This window comes from Eretmochelys imbricata, chromosome 20, assembly GCF_965152235.1.
Source record: "Eretmochelys imbricata isolate rEreImb1 chromosome 20, rEreImb1.hap1, whole genome shotgun sequence".
Lineage (NCBI taxonomy): Eukaryota > Metazoa > Chordata > Testudines > Cheloniidae > Eretmochelys > Eretmochelys imbricata.
In genome coordinates, this window is record NC_135591.1 from 19,893,667 (window position 1) to 19,915,326 (window position 21,660).

At 61.9% G+C, this 21,660-nt stretch overlaps 2 protein-coding genes across 6 annotated transcripts in view; one reads left to right on the forward strand and one right to left on the reverse strand.

Moving 5' to 3' along the window:
• The first annotated feature begins 7 nt into the window (after positions 1-7).
• On the forward strand, positions 8-7,349 carry YIPF2 (Yip1 domain family member 2). Its single transcript, XM_077838362.1, has 10 exons — positions 8-131; positions 1,218-1,279; positions 2,456-2,598; positions 3,091-3,171; positions 4,397-4,484; positions 4,794-4,910; positions 5,235-5,401; positions 5,558-5,740; positions 6,114-6,222; positions 6,629-7,349. The coding sequence occupies exons 2-9, from the start codon at positions 1,249-1,251 to the stop codon at positions 6,219-6,221; spliced, it is 918 nt and encodes a 305-aa protein (XP_077694488.1). The 5' UTR covers positions 8-131; positions 1,218-1,248; the 3' UTR covers position 6,222; positions 6,629-7,349.
• Positions 7,350-7,661: 312 nt separating this feature from the next.
• CARM1 (coactivator associated arginine methyltransferase 1) overlaps positions 7,662-21,660 on the reverse strand; it is a 53,147-nt gene continuing 39,148 nt past the window's right edge. For all 5 annotated transcript variants that reach the window (XM_077838357.1, XM_077838355.1, XM_077838356.1 and 2 more), the window contains 10 exons: positions 17,870-17,960; positions 16,773-16,854; positions 15,326-15,411; positions 14,318-14,407; positions 12,901-13,038; positions 11,978-12,067; positions 11,571-11,683; positions 10,176-10,253; positions 9,172-9,243; positions 7,662-8,909 (listed from right to left, as the gene is read on the reverse strand). In XM_077838357.1, coding sequence (XP_077694483.1) covers positions 8,773-8,909; positions 9,172-9,243; positions 10,176-10,253; positions 11,571-11,683; positions 11,978-12,067; positions 12,901-13,038; positions 14,318-14,407; positions 15,326-15,411; positions 16,773-16,854; positions 17,870-17,960 — 977 coding nt within the window. In that variant the 3' untranslated portion in view covers positions 7,662-8,772. The remainder of the gene's footprint in view (positions 8,910-9,171; positions 9,244-10,175; positions 10,254-11,570; positions 11,684-11,977; positions 12,068-12,900; positions 13,039-14,317; positions 14,408-15,325; positions 15,412-16,772; positions 16,855-17,869; positions 17,961-21,660) is intronic.

A 21,660-nucleotide genomic window follows, 5' to 3' on the forward strand; every position in this document is an offset into this window, starting at 1 on the left:
TCCGGGCGAGACCATCTCAGCGGGCCCGCGGGGGGGAGGGGCAGAAACACTCGTGCTCCCCCGTGCGCGCGGGCGGTGCGCGAGGCCGGGCGGAGAGCGACACGCAGCAGCGGGGCGGGGAGGCCGGGCAGGTACCGGGGGGCTGAGAGGCGGGGGGGGGGGGACGACAGGGGAGACTCGGGGGGCTGCTGGGGACCTGGGGGGAGGGGCAGTGGGCTGCTTCATGAGCCCCTCCCCCAGCTCTGCGGGGGGGGGGGCTCAGTCTAGGCCCCCCCTTTCCTCCCCTAGCTGGGGTGCCCCCCCCCGGCCAGGCAGGTGCCCCCATGGCAGGAACCAGCGGCTCTAACCCGCCCCATGGCTCGCAGCCCCAGCCTGCTCCCTGCCTCAGTTTCCCCCCCTCGCAGAATGGGGACAGTGGGCCTGAACCCTGCTGGGAGGTCGCGGCGGGGCGGGGAAGGGCCGGGGGGAGGCCAAAGGATTCAGCAGGGTCCCCCCCCCACTCGCTCTGGAGCGTCTGTCAGCCGGGTGGGGCAAACGGGGGCCCCGCTGCCCGCCCCGGGCTGCCCCTTCCAGCTCCCTTCCCGGGCGCGGGGCGCCCCTCTAACACGAGCAGCGCCCGGTGCCACGCTGGCACCGACGTGGCTTGTCCCTGGAGGAGCCGCTCCCCTGGTGCGTGGGGCTGGGCAGGGGCAGATCTGGAAGGCAGCCGGGTAAACAAACCACCTGCTGCTCCCCCCGCCCTGCCCTCCCTCCAGGGTTCCTGGCCCAGCTGGGGCCTGGCTGCTTTGGAGCTGAAGGCGTCCCTGCGTTGGACGTGCGGCGAAATCCAAGCGTTAAAAGGACCTCGCCCGCTGCCTGGCATGAAATGCATGTGCAGGAAGGGAAGTAGCTTCAAAGTACCAGAGCTCCGGGCACTCGAGTGGTAGGAGCTGGGGGGGGGGTGGCCGTCAGCACTCCTGGGTTTCATTCCCAGCTCTGGGAAGGAGTGTAGTCTGGTGGATGGAAGTGGGTTGACTCAGGACACCTGGGTTCCATCGCTGACTCCTTGTGTGACCCTGGGCAAGTCACTTTCCCTTCTCGGCGACTCCTCTCCCCACCTGCACAATGGGGCGAGATGGGGAACTTCGGTCATGCCCCATAGGGGCTCAGTGCGTAGCTGTTCCCAGCTGCTCTGTCCAGCCTTCACGTCACAAACGCTGTTTGCTTTGCCCTGGCAGCAGAGTCCCTGACATGCGATAACCTGCAGCAATGGCCACGTCAGATGAGCTCAAGTTTCATGGTGAGTGTTTGCCTTCCATAAAGGTTTCAGTCTCGAGCATCACAATTCATGGGGGAGGAAGAGAGGGGTATTTTTGTCTGTTGTTTCTCACATGGGATTCCAAACTCTTTCGGGTCCTGTAACGTAGTTGGGTCTCCCCTAACTGGGGAGAACGTCACCCCCTGAAAATGTGTATTAGAGGCTGGTTCATTTCAGGAGGCTACTCTGCATCTCAGGCCTGGGGCCATCTTCATCTCCAGGATCTGTCCTGCTAGCTTCTTTCCCCCTCGGGCTCAGCTAAAGGAGGCCTAGTGGATAGAGCACTGGGCTGGGACTGAGGAGACCTGGATTCTATGCCTAGCTCTGCCACTGGCCTGCTGGCTGTCCTTGGACAAGTTACTTCCCCTCTCCCTGCCTCAGTTTCCCCATATGTAAATGGAAATAATGATACTGACTCGTTTGCAAAGTGCTTTGAAATTGGTGGATGAAAAATACTATGTGAGAACTAGGGATTATTATTTTGATTAAAGCAAAGCCATGCAGTGATTGGCCACAGTTAGACTGCGGAACTCACCACGACAAGAATATCCTGAAGCCAAACACTTAACAGGGTCTAAAAGAGGACTGGATGTTATTATGGATAACAAGAAGTGTCCAGAGTCAGAATAGTAAATAAACAAGTTAGGAAGATGCTTCAGGGCTTGATCTAACCTGTGACCAGCAGCGATCAGGAGCTACCTGCCCCTGGGGGCAGGTTATCGCATCACTCCCACCTGCAGGGCTTCTTGCATTTTCCTCTGCAGCAGCTGGTCCTGGCCAGGTTGGGCCCCATGGCTGACCCCAGCTGGTGATATTTGTGTTCCTAATCTGACCTATCCCCTGCTGTGGCCTAACTGAAATCCATCGAGTAAGAAAAGAGCTAACTGGCCCATCCCTTCTCTTCCCCTTTTCAGTTTCACTTGGGCCTCCCCAGGGAGGAGGGGGGGTCTGAACCCTTTGAGGGGGACGATAGTGGTCGTGCTCTGGAGGCTTGGCCGAGGCTGCCCAAGAGCCAGCACAGGCGATGAGAATGGACAGGGCTTTAGCCTGCCCGGGGAGCACCAGAGCAGGGCTCGGATGCAGCTGCCAGCCAAAGAGATCCCAGAGCTGTGGATGCTGAGTTCCAACCTGTTCTGACCGCTGGGGGTTTCCCTGCAGAATTCGACGAGGCGGCTGACTTGCTGGCCGTGAACCCTGACGCCACAACCACCAGCATCAGCGAGCGGCAAAGCCACGTGGCCGTGGACGTGAGCACCGGCTACGAGGAGGGTGAGCTAGGGGAGGAGACAGATAAAACCGAGGTGAGAGGAAAAGCTGAGCAGGGAGGAGGACTGGTTGGCTTGAGTGGGCTACAGGGTCTTTCCCCTCCAGGGGGCACCGGACCCAACCCATCCCAGGGCCCCAGCTGCCCCATCAGCAGTGACTAGTTGCCATTTGCCAGTTGAGGCAGCCTGGAGGGGCCCCCGGCCCGAGTATCCTCATTGTCAAAATCACCAGCCCAGACTGCGCTGGGTGGGGCCCAAGCACGTGCTTAAACCTTTCCCTGAATTGGGGCCCTGTCTGGCTGCCGAGAAGAACCCTGGCTCTGACAGCCGCGGCCAGGGTACAAGATGGGGAGGGACTCACCCGTACCGGAAATCGACCCTGATCCCCGGGTTCAGCAGAAAGGCTGACGGCTTGTCCGCCATCACAGAGGGTCCTGGCTGCTGCTCAGATTTCTGCTGCGAGCCAGACCCGGCTGTCTGGCACGTGGGCTGAGGACTGTCCAGTCACGCGTCTTTTCATCCACGCAGCTCCTCAGTGGCCAGAAGAAGCAGCCCAGTTTCTGGACCTTCGAATACTACCAGACTTTCTTTGATGTCGACACCTACCAGGTAACAGAATCTCCCTGTCTAACGTATCCGCCGGTCGGCTGGAAAGTGACGCGGGCAGGAGCAGCAAAACTCGGGAGAGGCAAACGGGCCATCGCGCCAACCTGGCTATGGCGGCCCAAGGAGCCTCGCCAAAACGGCGGCTCCATTTTCCAGGGAGGCAGGACATGGACCTGCACTCGGTGTGGGCAGGGACGTCCCCAGATGGACACACGCCTCCCCCTGGCAAGGAGGTTGGTCTTGTGAAGGTGTTCCCGGCTCTGCCGCAGACAGCCCGGGCAACCTTGGCAAGTCACGCCGTGGGAGTTCCCTGCCTGTGAAATGACCCTTCCTTGGTCTTCAGGGCAGGGAACTCCCCTCATGTCTCTGGGCAGCGCCCGGCCCGAAGGGGGCCGGATCTCAGCCGAGTTTAGAACGAACTGAGGCAGGTAGTTACAACTGGACCCCCGGTTGGCACTTGCTGGAGGGAAGCCCGTTTCCCCGATGAAGGCAAAAAGCACCTAAAACAAAAGCTTCCGGTGACTGGAAACGCTGAGGCCTGGCTGGATGTCTAGGCCCAAAGCTAGCGCATCTCAGCATTGGCCTTCGCATTGCTCGGAGCCTGCTTGGTGTGGATGGAAACCCGCTACTGGGGATTGAATCCTGGCTCTCCGGACTGAAATGCCATGAGCAGCCAGAGCTTGAGCTAAACAGCTGGGCCCTGTAGCTGGGGCCAGGCCAGACTTGTCCCTGGGGTGGCTCTCCCTGCTTACACCCCCACAGAGGTGTGGACGAGCTCTCTGCTCTGCTGCTCGTCCGAGGATCTGAACGCCTTAACCTCGGATTCCTTTTCCCGGCCATTTCTGCGTCCCGGCCTGCAGCGTTGGGCTGGGACCCGAGGACGGGGAAGTGGAACCAGATCCACACAGACTAGCCCCACGGCACTGTCCCAGCCGAGAAACGGAAATGGGTTGAGAGCGCTGTGGGTCTCCTCTGACTTCTTGCATGGCACGGGCCTGATCCCTGTGCCCCGTGAGCCCGGCCTGGAGCCGGTAACTCGGGGCGTAGCACGCACAGCAGTGCCCCGGGGGGCTAAAGGAGTTTTGCTGGTACCATTGGGCAGGGGCAGGTCCCTGTTGTGGTAGGTGCTGGCCCACGGAGCTCGCAGGCGAAGTACATGAGGCAGTGACAGGCCAGAGTCGTGGCTCTGGAGACGACCCACTAACCCTGGTCTGGTCCCATCCGCCAGGTGCTGGACAGGATAAAGGGGTCTCTGCTGCCCTTGCCTGGGAAGAACTTCGTACGGCACCACTTACGGAACGACCCGGACCTATACGGTGAGTACGGCGAGGCCGGGCCGAACCGCACAGACCCCCTGGTGGTCCCCGACGTCCCGGGGGCAGCTCTGGGTTCCCAGCGACTCACTCGTCTAACCCGCACCCCTTCTCCTCGGCTCGGCAGCCATAGCGCCGGCCCAGGAGCCGAGACGCCCGCACCCGCCGACCCGGCTGCGCTGGTGCCTTGGCCGTCCTAGGTCAGCTTCCACGGTGGGATCTGGGGGGAGCCCTGAGGGCCGCCGGGTGTGGGGCTGGTGTCCGGCTCCTGTCGACACCCCTCCTAACCCTGCCCCCCATCTGCCTCCCCAGGGCCCTTCTGGATCTGCGCCACGCTGGCCTTCACGCTCGCCGTCAGCAGCAACGTGTCCCACGCCCTGGAGAAACGGGGCGACCCTGCCTTTCACTACAGCCCCCAGTTCCACAAAGGTGAGAGCCCGCGGGGGCAGGGCTCTTCTCCACACTGGGGAGGTTTCCCCCAGGGCCACACAGCGAGTAAGAAGCGTGAACAGAACCCAGGAGTCCTGGTGCCTGCCCACCCTCCCCGGCTCTAACCACTAGACCCCACTCCCCTCCCAGAGCCAGGCTAGAACCCAAGAGTCCTGACTCCCAGCCCCCTGCTCTAACCCCTGCTGCTGTTCACGGGCGGTGGTTTGTCTTTGCTGTTACCTGTGGGCAAGGCCAGGCGGCAGAGCCCTGGCTCCTCCCTGCCTGCGCGTCCCTGCCGGTAACCAGCGTCTCTGCCCTCCCCAGTGACCGTCGCCGGGGTCGTGATCTTCTGCTACGCCTGGCTGGTGCCCCTGGCCCTCTGCGGCTGCCTGCAGTGGCGCAAGGGACTCGGCCTCCACGTGGGCTCCTACAGCTTCCTGGAGACGGTCTGCGTGTACGGCTACTCGCTCTTCGTCTACATCCCCACCTCGGTGAGCGGCCGGCCCGGGGAGGGGCTAAACCCGCCGGCAGGCCCCTGCCCTGGCGGGGAGTCAAGCGGGTGCCCCAAAAGCCTCTGGGGGGGGAGCCCCGCCTCCCTTGGGGCCGGGTGCCTGACCCCCCTTCCCTTCTCTCCCACCCCCCGGCAGATCCTGTGGCTGATCCCGGCTGTCTGGCTCCAGTGGGTCCTGCTGGCCTGTGCTGCAGCGCTTTCTGGCTCCATGCTGGTTCTTGCCTTCTGGCCGCTGCTCCGCTCCGACAGCAAGCCGGCCATGCTGGCCACGCTGGCCGCCATGGTCTCGCTCCACGTGCTGCTGGCCCTCGGCTGCAAGGTATGAACAGTGCTTCCGGCCGCCTGTCCGGGGTGCTGCCCTGCGCAGCGGGGAGAGGAGACCCACGGGGCCTAGACGGCTCCTGTTCTCCCCAGCGTGGCTGCTGCAAGAGGAGATGCAGGCCCTGAGCTCTGGGGACCCTGCTTGGGTCGTGGCACTAGCCCAGTACAGATGGAGAAACTGAGGCACAGAAGATCTGGGGGAGATGGCTTTTTTCCAGCCTCAGGGGACAGGTGCTCTGCAGTCCGAGGGGCATAGCCCCCCTCCATTGGGGCAGGTCCTCTGTGGGGCATGACCCCCTTTCCCCCATCAGCCAGAGGGGCAGGGCCAGTTCTGGCCCCAGCTGATCCTGCCCTCCTCCTGTTTTTTGTAGCTCTATTTTTTCCGGACGCTGCCCAGCACCGTCTCTCCCCTGCAGACGCTGGTCACGGCACAGCAGCCCCCTCCCCCAGCCAATGCCTCAGTCCCCCTCCGCCAGTGAGGTAAGCCAGCAGGTGAACTCGGGCCCTGGGGGAATGTGCAGGCGGGGGAAGCGAGGGCTATGGGTGCTGGAAAGAGACAGAACTTGCTCCTCAGGAGTTGGGGATGGGCCAGCAGCTCTGATGCAGGCCCCTGTGCCTCAGTTTCCCCACAGAGTGAGATCTTTGGCCTCAGTCTCTCTGCCCGCAAAACTGGGGAGCTGCATGTGCCCTGCAGGGGGCTGGGGAGCCCATGGGGCCCTAGTAGCTGGGAATGATCTGGTCTTCAGAGGGGCTGGATTAGTGCCTGCCCATGGAACCCCCTTGGGGGCTGGGCCCAGTGCCAAACCAGGCTGAGCTCTTGCCCCACAGGAGCTGAGGTGGGGATTTGTAACCTCGTCTCTCTCACCGTGGGCTTCTGCTTTTGTAGGTGTGGATCCCCCAGCACTGGGCACAGGCGAAAGACCGGAGCCACTGCTGGGCCACGGTCCAGGCTCCGGCCGGCTTAGGAAGGACCCTTCCTCCGGCCTGTCCCCCGGCCCGTGGAGCTCAGCCACGCTGCACAGGGAGGGGGCGGCAGCTTGGCAGTGGCTGAGCCTAGGACACTCGGCTCGTCTAATTCTTCCCCTCTCCTCCTGCATCAGCACTTCAGCCCTGGCTCATTCCCAGCTGGGAGCAGGGGCATCAGCTCCAGTGACCAGACCAGCCTCCAACTCGAGCCTGGCTCAGTCAGTGGCAGGAGTCCCGCCAGGACAGAGCCCAGGCCCTGCTCTCAGGGCGTCCTTGCAGCACCGGGAGGCAGACACCTCTGCTGGCCCCAGGGCTGATGTTTGCAGCCCCTTCCTCGGGCAGATCTCAGCACTGCCAGGTCCTGATTGACAGCACAGCTGCCCCTGACCTGGAACAGCTCTCCTGCTACCCCCCAGGCTAGGATGGGGGGGCTGGGACAGAACACATGCTATGGAGGGATAATGGACAAGGGGATTCTGCTAGCAAGGTACTCGGGCTCCCCCACCCCCATCTCTAGGGCATGGGGGGCAGTGGTAGGGCTGGCTGCTCCCTGGGCAAGGCCCAAGGACTGGGAGCTGTCAGCTGTTTTCTATTCAAAGGTGATTGAAATAAACTGGGGCTTTGCCCCACCTGGGACCAGGGCTGGTGCCTGTGTTGGGGGGATGGTGGCATCACTCACACTGGCTGGGTTCCTTCCCCTCCCTGCTGCTGGCAGGAGGCTGCTTTGCAAAGGGGCAGCAGGTGCCAGAGCCTGGGAGAACAGGCCCCAGGCCCACCCTGGCAGGCTGCAGGGAAGGAGCTTCCAGCTAGAGCTGTCAAACAACCACCCTGGCAACAGCCCTTCAAACCCCTCCTGCTTTATTGGGTGCCACAGCAGCTCTGCGCCCCCCTGGGCAGCCCAGGCAGGCCGGGCCGGCCCAGCCCGGCCCCAGAGCTGAAGGAAACTGCCTCCATGAAACACATAATTCCTTTATTTCATTTTCTCCAGAGGGGTCCCTGCAAAATCCTTTCGAAAATCACCACGGGGGGCTCTTGGAAAGGAAACAAAACAAAAACCATCCGCGCTCTACCTGGGTGGCGATTACACTACCGGACTGCACTGTCCTGGGGGGCTACAGGGGGCTTTCCCAGCAGAGGCCACAGCTCCTTAACTCCAGGCCCTGGCAGCTGGCACCAGGGCCATGGGCTAGGCTGGCTCCGCTCTGCCAAGAGGAGGGGGCAGGGTGATCCAGCAGGCTCCAGCCACCTGCTCAGAGGGGACATGGAGCTGGCAGCAGACCCTGGCACTGCTGGTCCCCGTGGCACAAAGGAGTTAGGTAGCCAGCAGCCACAGTTTTAGGGACATTTAAGTTTTGTTGAATGCTCTCCTGCCACACCAGCATTTCCCTGGAGGCAGGTACCAGGCCTGCTGGTCACAGCTGCCTTGATGAGCAGCCAGGCCACCGCCTCAGGCATCAGCAGAGACTAGGGCTGGGATGATAAAAAAAACCCTCCCCAATGAGGCACGGGATTTGCTGCAGTCGCTGGGGGCAGGGGCTCCGTTGGGCTACTCCGACAGCCTTGCTGCCGGCTGCCTGGCCAAACAACTGCCCAGCCCAGGTGCCCTGCACCAGCAGGGAGCAAGGGGAGACCAGGGGGCCGGGCCTGAAAGCCCCAGAGCTGCAGCTAGGGAGGAATCCTGGACACCGGGCACTGCCGCGGCCATCTCTGTGAAACACCCAGCCAAGGCCATGGCGCCGCCGAGCGGCACAGCCCCGGCTAGCATGGAAGATGGTGAACTAAAAGGACTTCACTACATGATCGGGTGGCAGGGGACAGCTAGCACTGGGGGCTCGACACGGGCGGAGAATCTGAGGTTTGACATTTCATAAAAAACTGTCCAAGTCCGATATCAAAGAGCAGAGGAGCTGATGGGTGGGTTGGGCTTGTGGGCTGGTAAAAATAGCCCCAGCAAGCCAGCTGGTGGGGGGGCAGGGGGAACAGTTTGTCACAGGGGGAGAGGGGGAAGGGTCATCTTCATTTGGTTTCCTGGCGCTGTCAGTTCAGAGAGGGGGCGGAGGGGTTTTAGCTCCCGTAATGCATTGTGTTGGTGGTGATGGACATGGGGGAGGCCATGGAGATGGCGGGGCCCCCCATGGTGAACTGGCTGTTGACCGGGTAGTGAGCGCTCGAACCGCCTCCACTCTGGCTGCCGGAGGAGCCTGCGGAGGAGACAAAAGGAGTCGCCATCAGATCTGCCCACCCCGCGAGAGCTCCAGCGGGGTGGTGCCCCGAGCCAAGGCCTCCCCTGCCCGCCGCTGGGGGGCTGCCTGGGAGAGCAGAGGGGAGTCTGCAGCTCAGGCCACCGCCCGAGTTACAGGCGCGTGGACAAGGCCAACGGCGGGTGGCAGTGGAGGCGGGAGGACGCCCTCGGGAACGCAGAGATCCCTGGGGAACGGAGCGGGGCGCGGCCAGGAGCGTTACCTGGGACGATGCCGGTGCTCATGATGGAGCCCATCCTGGAGTGCGTGTGATTGACAATCCCCGCGCTGGCCGCTGCAGGGAGACACGGGAGATGCTGCGTGAGCAGGGGAGGGGCCCCCCCAGGGTCCCGGCCTCCCCCAACCCCCTGGCAGCACAGGCCCGTTCCCAGGGAGCTCTGGCCCAGGGCCTAGCAGCTGCTCCACAGCCAAGGGTTACAGATGCACTCCCACAACCTGCCAGCAGTGGGCGCTGCTGTGTCCCAAAAAGCCACTCCCAGCAAGGCTCTAGTCCAGTGGTTCTCAGGACCCATTTGTTCATGGCCAGTCGTGACCCAGTAGATGGGGTGGAGGCCCTGGGGCGGTTTCAGTCAGATCCTGCCCCCCGGAGGGGTTGGGCTCTGCCTGGCTCTCACCCCACAGTGCCGGCTCCCCCGCTCCGGGGTGGTCGCACCACTCGGGTTTGGCCCTGCCCCCCAGCTTGGTGAGAGGGGGCTAGGCCTTCGCCCCTGGGGCTGCAGCACCCCTCACTCAAATCTGGCCTACCAGGCCCCCCATTGTCACCACAGCTGGGCCCCGCGGACCCCCACAGCCGCAACGCCTGGAGCAGGGAGACAAGATCAGCCAGGCCCGGGACTGGACCAAACAGGATCCAGAGCAACATGTGGGTCTTACGGACATGGCTCCGATGTGATGTTCAGCCTGAGGCCCTTCTCAGCTGGGGTCTGTGCTGCACCCCACACAACGGGGCCCCCCATCTCAGCTGGGCCCAGGCACGACCCCTAATTAACGGGACACTGCGGCACCTGCGGGCTGAAGTGAGCTGGTCCAGGCAGTCAGGGCTTCCCCCAGAGTCACACGTCAAACCCTCTGCCATGACTGAAGCCCAGAGCTGCCAGGGGCCATGTCCCCCAGAGACCCGCAACCAGGGGCCCCCCCTGCAGGACCCCAGTTCCAGGGCTGACCCCTCCTGCCAGGGGATTCCCATTCAGATGCTGAGACACTCACCTAGAGGAATCAAGTTGTTGTGGCTGACATTGGAGCCACCGGTAATAACACTGCTGAGGTCGTAGGCCGTGGGCATCCCTGCACCAAGGGGGAGAGATGGGGAGGGGTCAGCAATGGGACGCCCCCCTCCACCCCCAGCCATGGCACTGGGGACCCCAAAACCAACCAGAGAATCCATCCAAGGGCCTCAGCGTCTGCCCCCCCTGTGGCCGAGGGGTCCCCAGCCTGGGGCCGGCCGGGATTTGCCCAGTGCTGCAGCCTGGGGGCCCTGGCTCGAGGGGAACCACAGGCCAGTGGGGAGATGGCCAAGGCAGCCCAGGACAGTCCCTGGGGCCGGGCAGGGAGGCTGGCTTCAGGGTTCTCTGCCATGGGGAAGTGCCCTGGGAGGGCCGGGCACTTGGCCAGCTGAGCTCAGCAGCCCCGGGACTGTGGCCAGAGGAAGTAGCATTGCCCAGCAGTCCCCCCTGGAAGCGCGCCAGGCCCCTGCTTGCAGGGCTCTGGATCCCAGGGCCAGGGACTGGGCAGCAGCTCTTCCCGAGCACAGGCTGGTGTGACGAGGGCAGGGCAGCTGCCCTGCCCAGCAGCCGCCTCAGGGCCCGGGGAGGCTGGGAGTTGCCAGCAGCTTCCACGCTGGCAGGCGGTTCCAGGGCCTGCCACAAGAGGGGGCCGGAGAGAAGCCGGCCATGAAACAGGCCCAGAGGCCCCAATCCGGGGCTCCAGGACATGCCGACCTGTGGCCGGGTCCCTGAGCCCATGGCAGGATGCAGGGGAGGGTGGCAGGAAGGCACAGAAATGGAGGGAGGGGCTGGAGGCTCAGTCAGGGAGCCAGTCACTCTCCTGCTTGGGGCTTCAGTTTCCCCACTGGGACCAAGGCTGCGGGGTGAGGCTCAGAGGACACCCAGCCCAGCAGGGTGGGACGAGTCCTGCAGCAGGGAACCCTCCACTCTCAGCTAGCAACGGCCTGAGCTGCTCAGCGTCCCCAGCCAGGCTGCGCCGGGTGGCTCCCAGCCAGCAGGGGCCCAGCCCTGCACCAGGGGGAGTTTCCCGAGGTCCCAGCCCCAGAGAGCCGATCCCAGCTCAGCAGAGACAACGGGCCAGGCTTGGGGTCTGGCTTGAGCAGCTGCACTGAGGGGCTCGGGCCGGATCGGCCTGGCTTGGGGGTGCTGGGCACTGATCCCCCCCTTTTTCCCAAGGGGGATGCAGACCAATGGCAGTGCCCAGAGCAGGAGGGGCATGGTGGTGAGTGGGCGGGGGCTGCACGCACCAGGGCTCAGCAGGACATGGATCCAGCAGCCAATTAAGCTGCTTCAGCACAGAGCGGGTTGTGTGTCTGCACTGGCCAGCCCCATGGGCTCCCCGCCCCCCCAAGGACCCCCGGATGGCAGGGTACATTACCGGCCACGCCCATCCCCGTGCTCATGTTGTAGGTGCCACCCGTGTTCCACATGTTCTCGGATGGAGACGTGTAGTGGGAGCCCGGCGGAGGGGAAGGAGTCGTGCCTGTGTACCTGTGAGACACACGTGACGACACGTCAGCGAGGCCTGGACGGGCGGCGGGAGAAACCTCGGCCCCACCGCCAGTCACTGCGGCTGCAGGGGGACGGGCTGCTGCCCAGCCAGGTCAGCCTGTCGGCACGAGGCTCCCCACACAGCACTGGGCTCCCGCAGAAGGCAGAACGGGCCCAGTGACCCCGCACCTCCCAGCCCGGGGCGGGAGGGCATGGCCAGCGCAGGGTCTTGCTGCCTTTGCCAGCGGATCGGGGGCGCCGCTGAGGCAGCCGGCTTGCAGGGTGGGGCCGTACCTGAAGAAGGGGTTTTTCAAGTCAAGGAGGTTGCTGGACTTGGAACCCGTCTGATCCACCTGGGCGACAATACTTATGTCGTAGCTTTGACTGTGGAGAGAGGGAAACGCACGTCAGAGACTGATCCGGCGCGGGACCCTCTGGCCCAACCCTCCCGCGAGGGCCGGCCCTGCTGGAGCTGCAGACCCCAGCAAGATGGGAAGGGCCGAGCCGGGGAAGAGGAGAAACCTCAGGACAGAGACGCCCCCCACAGGGCGAATTCCATCTCTGGCAGGGTTGGGCCTAATGCTGGGACAGTGCAGGGGCAGGCAAGGGGGCGCTGAGGGCTTGACTGTGGACAGGAGACGCCCAAATTGCAACTGATGGGGAGTGGCAATTTGCATGTCCCCCCAAGGAGAACTGGCCTGAGAACCGCCCCCCCCCCCGAACCTGATTCACAGGCTTTCTGGTCACTGCTGCTCTAGCCGGGCTTGGAGGTGCGTTGGGCAGGACAGGCTGGCGCTGGGCAGAGAGGAGGGCTGCCCAGTGATTAGAGCACCAGCTTGAAAGACCCGGGCTCAAACCCCTGCTTTGCCACAGACTCCATGTGACCTTGAGCAAGTCACTTGGCCTTGCTGGACCTCAGCTCCCAGCTGTACGTGGGGGTGACAGCCCTGCCCTGCTGGCCGCAGGGAGAAATCCATTCGAGACGGGGAAACTGGGCTGAGTCGATGGAAGGTATTTCCAGCCCTGGGCTAGGCAGGCGACCACAGACCCAGGGCGAGGCCCCGCAGCAGCACGACCCACAGACTAGCCCAGAAGCGGGGTGCAGTGCAGTGCAGGGAGCCGTTTGGAATACAGCTCAGCCTGGCTGCTGGAGCAGTGCATGCTGGGATCCGTAGCCCTCCCAGCCCCAAGCCCGCGCCCCGCAGAGTCTGCCTTACCGCTTGTTGGCGATGAGCAGACACGTCCCTGAGAGCGTGTCCCCGGCTTTGGCGAAAAGTGGAGACTGAAACAGACACCGGACCTGGTACCAGTGGGTCAGCGGCTCGGTGGGGGCCGTTGAGAGCCACACTGTCATCCTGCCGGAGAGAGGGGACAGCGCCTAGTTAGCAACAGACGTGGGGACTGGCTGCAAGCACCGTCCCGCCAGCCCAGCCCGCTCCAGCCACACCACCAGGGGAACGGGGAGGTGGGGGGCAGAGGTGCCCCCTGCTGGCCCAAGGTGTTTGTAAAGCAACCAATTGCAGCCCCACATGGCTGTTCGCCGGAGCCTCCCACCCCATAGTGATGGGGACAGGGCAGCGCCAGCCACTGAGTCCCACTGGGCCCGTCCAGCCGGGCAGGGGAGGCCCAGGACATCGGAGTCTCAGCTATGCTAAGGACGAGCTCCAGAAGTGAACTCCCCCTGGGGTGGCAGCAGCCGGCCCAGCAGAGCCCAGCAGCCACGAAGGGAGGTGAGGGGTTGAACCAAGATCTCTGTGGTCCCAGCCTCCAGCTCAGGTTCCTGGTCTCATCTGCCACAGAGCGGGGGCTGGGAGCGAAGGAGCAGCGTCAGCCCTGACTCCACGGTGAGGGTACAGCACCCACCGCTCACAGAGAGGCAGAGGCAGTTCCCTAGGGCTTGGGAACCACTGCTCCCGAGGGGCACTGGGGCACGGAGTTACAGGTGAGAGGGTGGCACAGCAGTCCAGGTAACCGACCAGCTGCTTTCCCATACAGTGGGATGGTGCCATCTCACGGATCACACTTATGCCAGAGGCACTGATGCAGTTAAGACAGGTGGGACCAGGACTCTGGCATCTCGTTATGGCTCGGAAACAGCTGCCAGAGTTTGTTGGGATGGGACACGTCTCCTTTCCCCTCCTGCCTGGCCCTAGAGCCGATCCAAGTTAAGCACCGAGAAATTCAAAGCACCTTCAGTCAACATACACGTATTGAAAACACAACGCCATCTCAGGCCAGCCAAAACGGTTGTCTACAGTCAAATCTCTTTAGGAAGAATCTACAGGGAGAACACCTGCCCCCTCCCCGCCCCAAATCTCGTGGCATATCCAGGATCCCAGGGGGATTTTGGCTTCCCCACAGAGCACCCCCAGCCCCCGCATAGGATTGTGGCAGATCAGAACAGACCGGGGGGGCTGGGCTCAGAGTTCTTGCTAAAGAAATCTCACTGCAGCGGGGTTAGGCAAAAGCGTGTACGGGTATCGAGACAGGACCACAAGCGAAAAGGTGACGGAATTGGAACTTGCCAGTTTATTGCAATGTAGAATAGGAGCGATAGCCAGTTATTTGTTTTACAAACCCCAAGCTCTGGTGGGAGGTAGGGGCAGGCTCTGCATTGTTTCCTCCACCACTTACATTGAACCAATGAAGGCTACATCAAACCAGAAAGCCAAGCCATGGACTAGACCTGAATGCAAGATGTGGAACTTGAAGGGGATTTCTATCCTGCAAACCGAAGAGAAGCAGTTAGTAGCGGGGTGGGGGCACCTGGGGAGATGCACCCAGAGGTGTGGGGAGCCAAAGCCTGGCAGCGGCTCCCCCCACAGCAGATCATCGCTTCCCACCCAATTCACAGCTCCCCACACACGCCCCACCTCTGGTGCACCCCCCGGCCGGGGCGTGAGGACAAGTCCCTCAGCCGGGGGCGCCTCTGCACTTGACAGAAAGCCGGGCCGAGCTACGGAGCCCCCACGTTCCAGTGCATTGGCTTGTGGCCACTGACCAGCCACGGGAGCTCTGTGGGGACGGAGCCTGTCTTTGGTCTGTTTGTACCAGCCCCCAACACAATGGGGGTCTGGGGGTGACTGGAGCTCCCGGGCGCTACCGTAATTCCTCTAATAAATACCGCCCAGCGTCCACCATGGAGTTTTGATCTTTCGTGACGGCCGGTGGGTTTCCGTTCAGGGTCCAATCCCGCGCTAGTCCCGGAGGAGGCATTTCTGGACTAGGCTGGGCAAAGCCCTAGCAATCCTGGGGGGTCCTGCCAGGGGTGGGCAAGGCGGGACTGCGTCGTGGGACGTTAAATGCTGCCGTGGCTGACAGGGTTGATGGGGGTCCCCCCTCCGGGTTCCAGCCCCACAGGTGTGGGCGAAGGGACGGGTGGGCGTGTGACTGGCACTCACAGGCAGGGCCCGGGAACCTCCATCAGAGCCTGGAGGCTGCGGCTCTGGATATCCTGGCTGCCAGAGACACCTCCACAGTAAGCAAAGCACATCAGACAGGGAGGCGGGGTTAACGACACCACCTCCCTGCAGCACAATGGGATGCTTGGTGGGCATTGGTCCCTCTACCCTGCCATCCGCTCGGCCGCGGGGATCAGCTCCCACCTCCCCACCCTCCCGCTAGGAAAGAGCGAACAGCTACCTGTGCAAATCGCCTTCTTTGGCTTCTAAGAAGTTGACTGTATATTTAACGGACTTCGCCATTAAAATCCTGATATCAAAGGTGTCCTAGGAGAGAGAGGCACATCGGTCAGTGTCCCAGCCGCAATCGGAGGGTGCACCAGCCGAAGGGCACCGCGGAGCGCAGCCTTGTTCCAGCCTGGCAGCGAGGACGCACCGTTAATGGGCGCGCACAGTACAGCGCACAAGAGCGTTTTCTGGGAAGGAAACTGAGTCGGGAGTTGCAGAGGCAGGGAAGACAGGAAAAGGGACTCAGCGGGGCAGCCCGAGGAACCAAACACAGATCCTGCTACTGAGCAGCCCAAACTGCTCATGGTCTTGCCAGCATCCCGCGTCGGGCTAGGATCCCACTGAGAGAGAACTGGGGAGAACATACTCAGCTCTGTCCGGGTTTATGAACACTGGGAAGCCCCGGAAACTCCCTTGGAAATGCAGCCACTTCTGGGGAGGAAGGCAGCTGAACAGCTCAGAGCAACACCACCCTACAGCAAACGCTGGGAAGTCAAGCCCAAGCCCATACCAGGGGGACGCAGGGAGGTGGCATGTAACGACCGTGGGCAGCATGCTGGAGCTAATGCCCTGACTCTCTTGGGAAGTGCCAGGGGTCCCAAAGGATCAGAGGGTCAGAATTGCAGATCTGGCTCTTCAGGCAAGAGGTCACCTCTCAGCACAGCACCCCCTAGCCTTCGGCAAGCCAGGCCAGCGAATGGCAAGCCATCCCAGCTCTGCCAGGGGAGGAACGAAGCATAGCCCAGCCCTACTCAGGGCGCTCTGTCCCCTCAAGCGGAGGCTGGGCTGCAGAGGGGTGGAGGAACCTGCTCCAGCAACAGACATCAGGCTTCAAGATGTGAGGTGCCGGGTGTGACCTCCCTGGGCACAGGGCTAATGTAAGCGCTGTGAGAGCCGAGACGGACCCCAGGAGGGACGGGTACAGGAAAGGGCGCAGAGCAGAAATGCTTCCCCAGAGCAATGTCCTCCAGGGGGAGGCTCCCGCACAACCTGGGAGTCTATTGAGCATCTGATTGCTAGTTACTCGGCGGCTCACCAGTGACTTCAATAAATGACTTTCATCTCAAAGCAGGTCAGTATCACCCTCCCCGCTTGAGGGATGGGGAAACTGAGGTATGGGAGGAGACGTGACTTGCCCAAGGTCACCCAGCAGCAGAGCCAGGACCAGAACCCAGGGTTCCTGCACCCCAGTCCGGTACTCTGCCCACTGGCCCAGCCTTCTCTTCCTGCCCTAAGCAGCTGCACAGTGCTGCTGTACTCTGGCGACCAGTTACCACCGTCTCACTCCAGCAGCCGCCGCCCAGCGATCCCGGTTTATTCCCTCCCAGCCTGTTTAAACGGCCCGATCTGGGTCCAGAGGGAGGAGCTGGGGGCAGAGGTGGCTGGCTCCCACAACTCACCACAACAGGCTGTCTAAAATACTCATCTACCGCGGCTCCTCTAAGCGCCGACAAGTCCACACCATGAAAGGACGGTTGGTACCTGCAAGAGGAGACACCCATGGAAACCCGCCTGCGCTGACCAGCTCCACCCGCCCACGTGGGCCGGCTCAGGAGGTGTGGAAACCCGCCGGAGGTGCACAGCTGCCCGGAAGCAGAGCTCAAGCCTACGCGTCTGACGGTCACTTCCCTTTGGGGCTCCGGCGCAGACACAAGGCGGATCAGGGCAGAGCTGGGGCTGACCGGGGAAGCCAAGAAGATCGGGGTGCCGCTTGGAACCCCTCCGCCCCCGAGGGACTCAGTATTAGCAGACGACAGCTCAGCATCATCTTGAGAGACAGGCGGGCGCCAAATCAAAGCAGCGTATGCCACGTGCCCTGGGCGTTATCCCAGAGAGTGCAGGCAGCCGGCACTGAAATCCCCCTCATCCAGGGGGGGCGCGGGGGGGATTATCTCTAGGGGCCATTCAGTCCTTAACCTCGGCCAAGGCTGACCACAACGGGACCGACAGGGACAGTGCTTTGGGCACCTGACCCCTGGGGAACTGGAGTGAGACCCAAACGCGTGACACGCAGGGGGTTTGGGTCCACGCCCACCTGGGCTATGGAGCCATTTACACTGGGGCTAAAGCCGGGGTGGAAACTCCCTGTGAAGGAGGGGGAGGGAGCGGTGCGGCAGCTCCAGACTGGGAAGGGGAGTCCCGGTAGTTCCTTAGTGGCTGGTGCCCCCCTGAGCCCCAACAAATGCAGTCCCCACCCCATCGGGGCAGCTGACAATGCGCCCCTGCCCCGGGCTGGGTGTCTCTGCCAGGACCTGCGGCGGCTGGAAGGCAGGACCGGGCTATCCTATCTGCTCCCTGAGGCCGCTCACCTCCCAGATATTGGGGGAGAGCCAGAAACATAGATCCACCCCCCCCACAAATATTCCCACCGTGGGGGCACTATCTCCCACCGGTGAAAGCCCCCGCCATGCTTTGAACCAGCTGCTGGGCCAGCCAGCGCCTCCTGGGCCCACCCCGGTGGGCAGGGCACCAGCCTCGCGCCAGGGAAAGGACTCACCAGAAATTGGCCTTTGTAAACTGCTCCATGTAGAGCTGCTCGTCTGTGAACGGGGCCAGGTGCACGTCACCGATCGTGGGGAACATGTTACCTGGAAGGGGAGCAGAGGGGGGTCAGCGCCCCGCAGGGCTACGCCAAGTCCCTTCCTACCCCTCCAGCACAGGCTGCCCTGCACGCCAGGTTACTAGGGCGCTGGATGGGAGTTTTCCCTCCCAACCGCTTCAGCAGCTAAACAATGTGTCAGGAAAAGTGTCGGCTTTTAGCGCAAACATCTCAAAGCCCCTTGGGTCCCCACTGTTCTTGCTAGGCAGAATCCCACCAGGACTACATCTCCCACAATACACCAGGGCCTTCCCCTTCCTGGGAGGGAGACCATGATGCATTATGGGAGATGCAGTTTGCACCTTGCATCCTCATTCTCCTCTATGGGCAGGGATCCCCAGCTGGACGACATCTCCCATGAAGCACTGCACCACTCACTGTCAGCAAAAATATTGAACTTCCAAGTTTTCAGCAGAAACTTTCAACTAAAACCAAATCCCCCCCCAAATTTTCCAGGGTGTATTTTTCCCCAGCCCAGCCCTGGCTGGGTCAGAGCATGCCTGGCCCACCCCAGCAATGCCCGGCCCCTTTCCAGGGATTTCCCCAGCACAGAGCCAAAGGTACAGGCCCAATGCAACATGTGTTCGGAAGGAGGTGAGGACTGATTTGGGATCTGGCCTGGGTCTCTGGCCAACCCCCGCCCCAGGCAGCAGCTGGCCCGAATGCCACCCGATCTGGTGCATTTCGGTAGGTACTGAACTGTGCAGGGGCTGCAGGGCTGGCATGTGCATGGGCACAAAACCCCCTTGGCAGCCCAAAGCAGAGCTCAGAGCTATGCACAGATACGCACATCATTTTCCTGCCTTGTTCAGGTCTCAAGCACATCGAACCCACCAGCCGCACCCTTCCCCACTCCAATGTCTGACTTGGGTTATGGCTGGGCGGGACGGAGACCGGCAGGGGCACAGAGCCGATCCCCCTAGCTAACAAACCGAACTCCTCGACCGAACGAGGTCACTGAGGAACGTTCAAAGAGCGCGGCCTGCGGCAGATCAGCAGCAGAGGGCTGTTGGCTGGGCTGGCTCCCCTTGGCTTTGCGATCTGGGCTCTCTTCCACATGGCCACAGCTGCCAATAGCGATGCGCATCGACACTGCCCAAGATGCTTCCCCCGATTCTATCCCCTTCCCCGGCAGCCCCCAGAGCGCTCTGTCTCCTCCAGGCAGGCCGCTCTCACCACCCACCCCGATAGCTACGCCAGCCCTCAAAGGAACTGCCAGGCCGGGTCAGACCCAACGCCCATCTACCTCACAATCCCACCTCCGGCAGTAGGCAGCAGCAGATGCTGAAGAGGAAGGTGCGAGAGGCCTGCGGTAGCAGACATGGAACAATCTGCCCCTCACAAAAGCCTCCCGATCTCTAACAGTTTGACTCGTTTGCACCCCAAAGCAGATGGCTTTACAGCTCCAGAATTCTACCATTAACAACTACTCAGGCTCTTCTGGGGAGCTGTAGAAAATGCCAACACCTTAGAATCCATCCAAGTCCTTGGCCCCAAAGCCATCCAGTGGCAGTGGGTTCCGCAGTGTCACGATATGTGGAACAGGATCGCCTCGGACTGGTTTTGAATTTGCTGTTTCAGTTTCACTGAGTCCCTGGTTGATGAGATGGGCAGAAGCCTGATCTGCCGTTCTCTCCCCCATTCGCCAGAGATTTATGTCCCCTCTCTAAGGTCAGTCATCACTCTTGGCAATCTCTCCCCCCAGGAGAGTTTCACAGGCCCTAATCACGCCCTTTAACATTCTCTGAAGCCCTGCTAATGCCAGAATGTCCCTCACATGGGTTCTCCAGGACAGGGGACAGCCTGGACTGTAAGAAGCCAGGCAGCAGAGTTTGGGATTGGAGCACAGCTCAGTGGCTTTAGCGGTTAAAGTTTCAAGATTAAAGACTGGAGCGTCTAAGGCCACATCTGACTTGTTAGCTAAACCGGGCTGGATCTGTAGCTAGCCCAGGACCTTGGCAGAACTGCCAACCCTGAGCGCCCAGAGAAATCAAAATTACCTAAAAATGAAAAGTGTGAGAGAACAGCTGGGGGGGGGGGGGGGTTTTCACATTTCCAGGCTTTTCTCCAGTCTCCAGGGTTATAAAACGGACTCGAGACGAGAGTCTCCGACGCACGTGGCTCCAGGAGCAGAGGCTTTACGAAAATCCCCCAAGTATTCCCCGACTTGGGCTCTAAATCCCGAGAGCTGGCGACCCTGCTTATCCACAGGCTGATGGGGGTCCCGCCCTCCAGATTTCACCGTGCCAGAGAGCAGCACTGCCTCCACCCCAGCGTGGCATGGCCAGGACTAGACTGGTAGCCCAGCTCTTCCAGGCCCCTTCGGCTGGCAGAGGCTGCCTGGCCGAGCCTTCCTTTGCTTTACGCACTCCGTTTAAAACCTCTTCACCTCCCCATTACCTAGCGCAGCTCCAGACCTCTTCGGGACCAGCTCAGTGACTTGAGCCCCGCTCCAGAAAACGACGGCCGACCCTGGTTCATTTCCTCCCTCCCAGCAAACAACTGGGTTCCTTTCCTCCTGGCTGACGCCCACCCCTTGAAGGGAGAGGAGCTAGGCGCAGCTCAAGGGGCAGGGAGGGGTGGCGAAGCCTCTCTGGGTGCGTCTACACTGCAGTGCAAAACCCACGGCTGGCCCCTGCCAGCTGACTCAGGTGCGCGCCAAGGGGCTGTTTAATTGTGGCGTAGATGCTCAGCCTGGCGCCCGGGCTCTGTGAAGAGGAAGGGCCATCTACACGGCAATGAAACAGCCCCACGAGCCTCAGTCAGCTGGCACAGGCCAGCCGTGGGTGCCTAATTGCAGTGTAGACAGACCCCACCATCTTCTCAGCACCAGGGGAGGGGGGAAGGGACCGGGAGGGGCAGGCAGAGAGTGGGCACCCGTGGACGGTGGGAACTATGACTAGGGCAGACTGAACTTACAAAACCCCACACCTTGCTCCCAACCCCCACTAAAGACGCATTGGTCGCCAGGAGAGCTGGTGTGGCCCAGGGCAGGGCACCAGACTGGAGTTCAGGAGACCTGGCTCCCGTGCCCAGCTTCACCGCTGACCTGCTGTGTAGCCTCCTGCCCCTTTCGGTGCCTCCCCTCCGGCTGAGCTGTTTGGGGCAGGGGGCCCCGATCCTGGTCAGGGTCTGAAAGTCTGTGCTTTGGAGACATTGCAACATTTCCAAACAGTAATGGTCCTCGGAGTGGCTCTGGTAAGTGGCTCAAAGGGCTGGTGAGCCCGCGGGGCCGGCAGCAATCGCTCCGCAGGGAGCCTGGGCTGAAAGCCGCGGGCAGGGCCGTTACAGGCACATTCCCATTTCCACCTTTAATCTTTGGTGTGGCCACTGCAACTCAGTGGAGGGACTAAAAACCCCCGTGCGCTCAGTGTGTCCATTTCCCTAATGATCTATATCCAAAAGAGCTACCCGGGCTTCCGGGGGTTTCTGAAGACTGGTGGTCTGGGGATAATCAGCGTGGAGGTCAGGCACTGCTGCTGCGAACACAAGCGGCGACCAAGACTAGCATGTTGGCAGGGGACTCAGGTGAGAACAGAAATATTGAAGTGGTAGATGTTACTAGTTTGCCCGCATGTTAAATGCAAAAAAGACTCCCCCCGCCCCTCCTTTGGTCTCCCTTGCAGGCTGGGGGATGATTTTCCCTGTTTAAATTTCAGCCTAAAACAGCTCTTCACCTGCGTAACGTC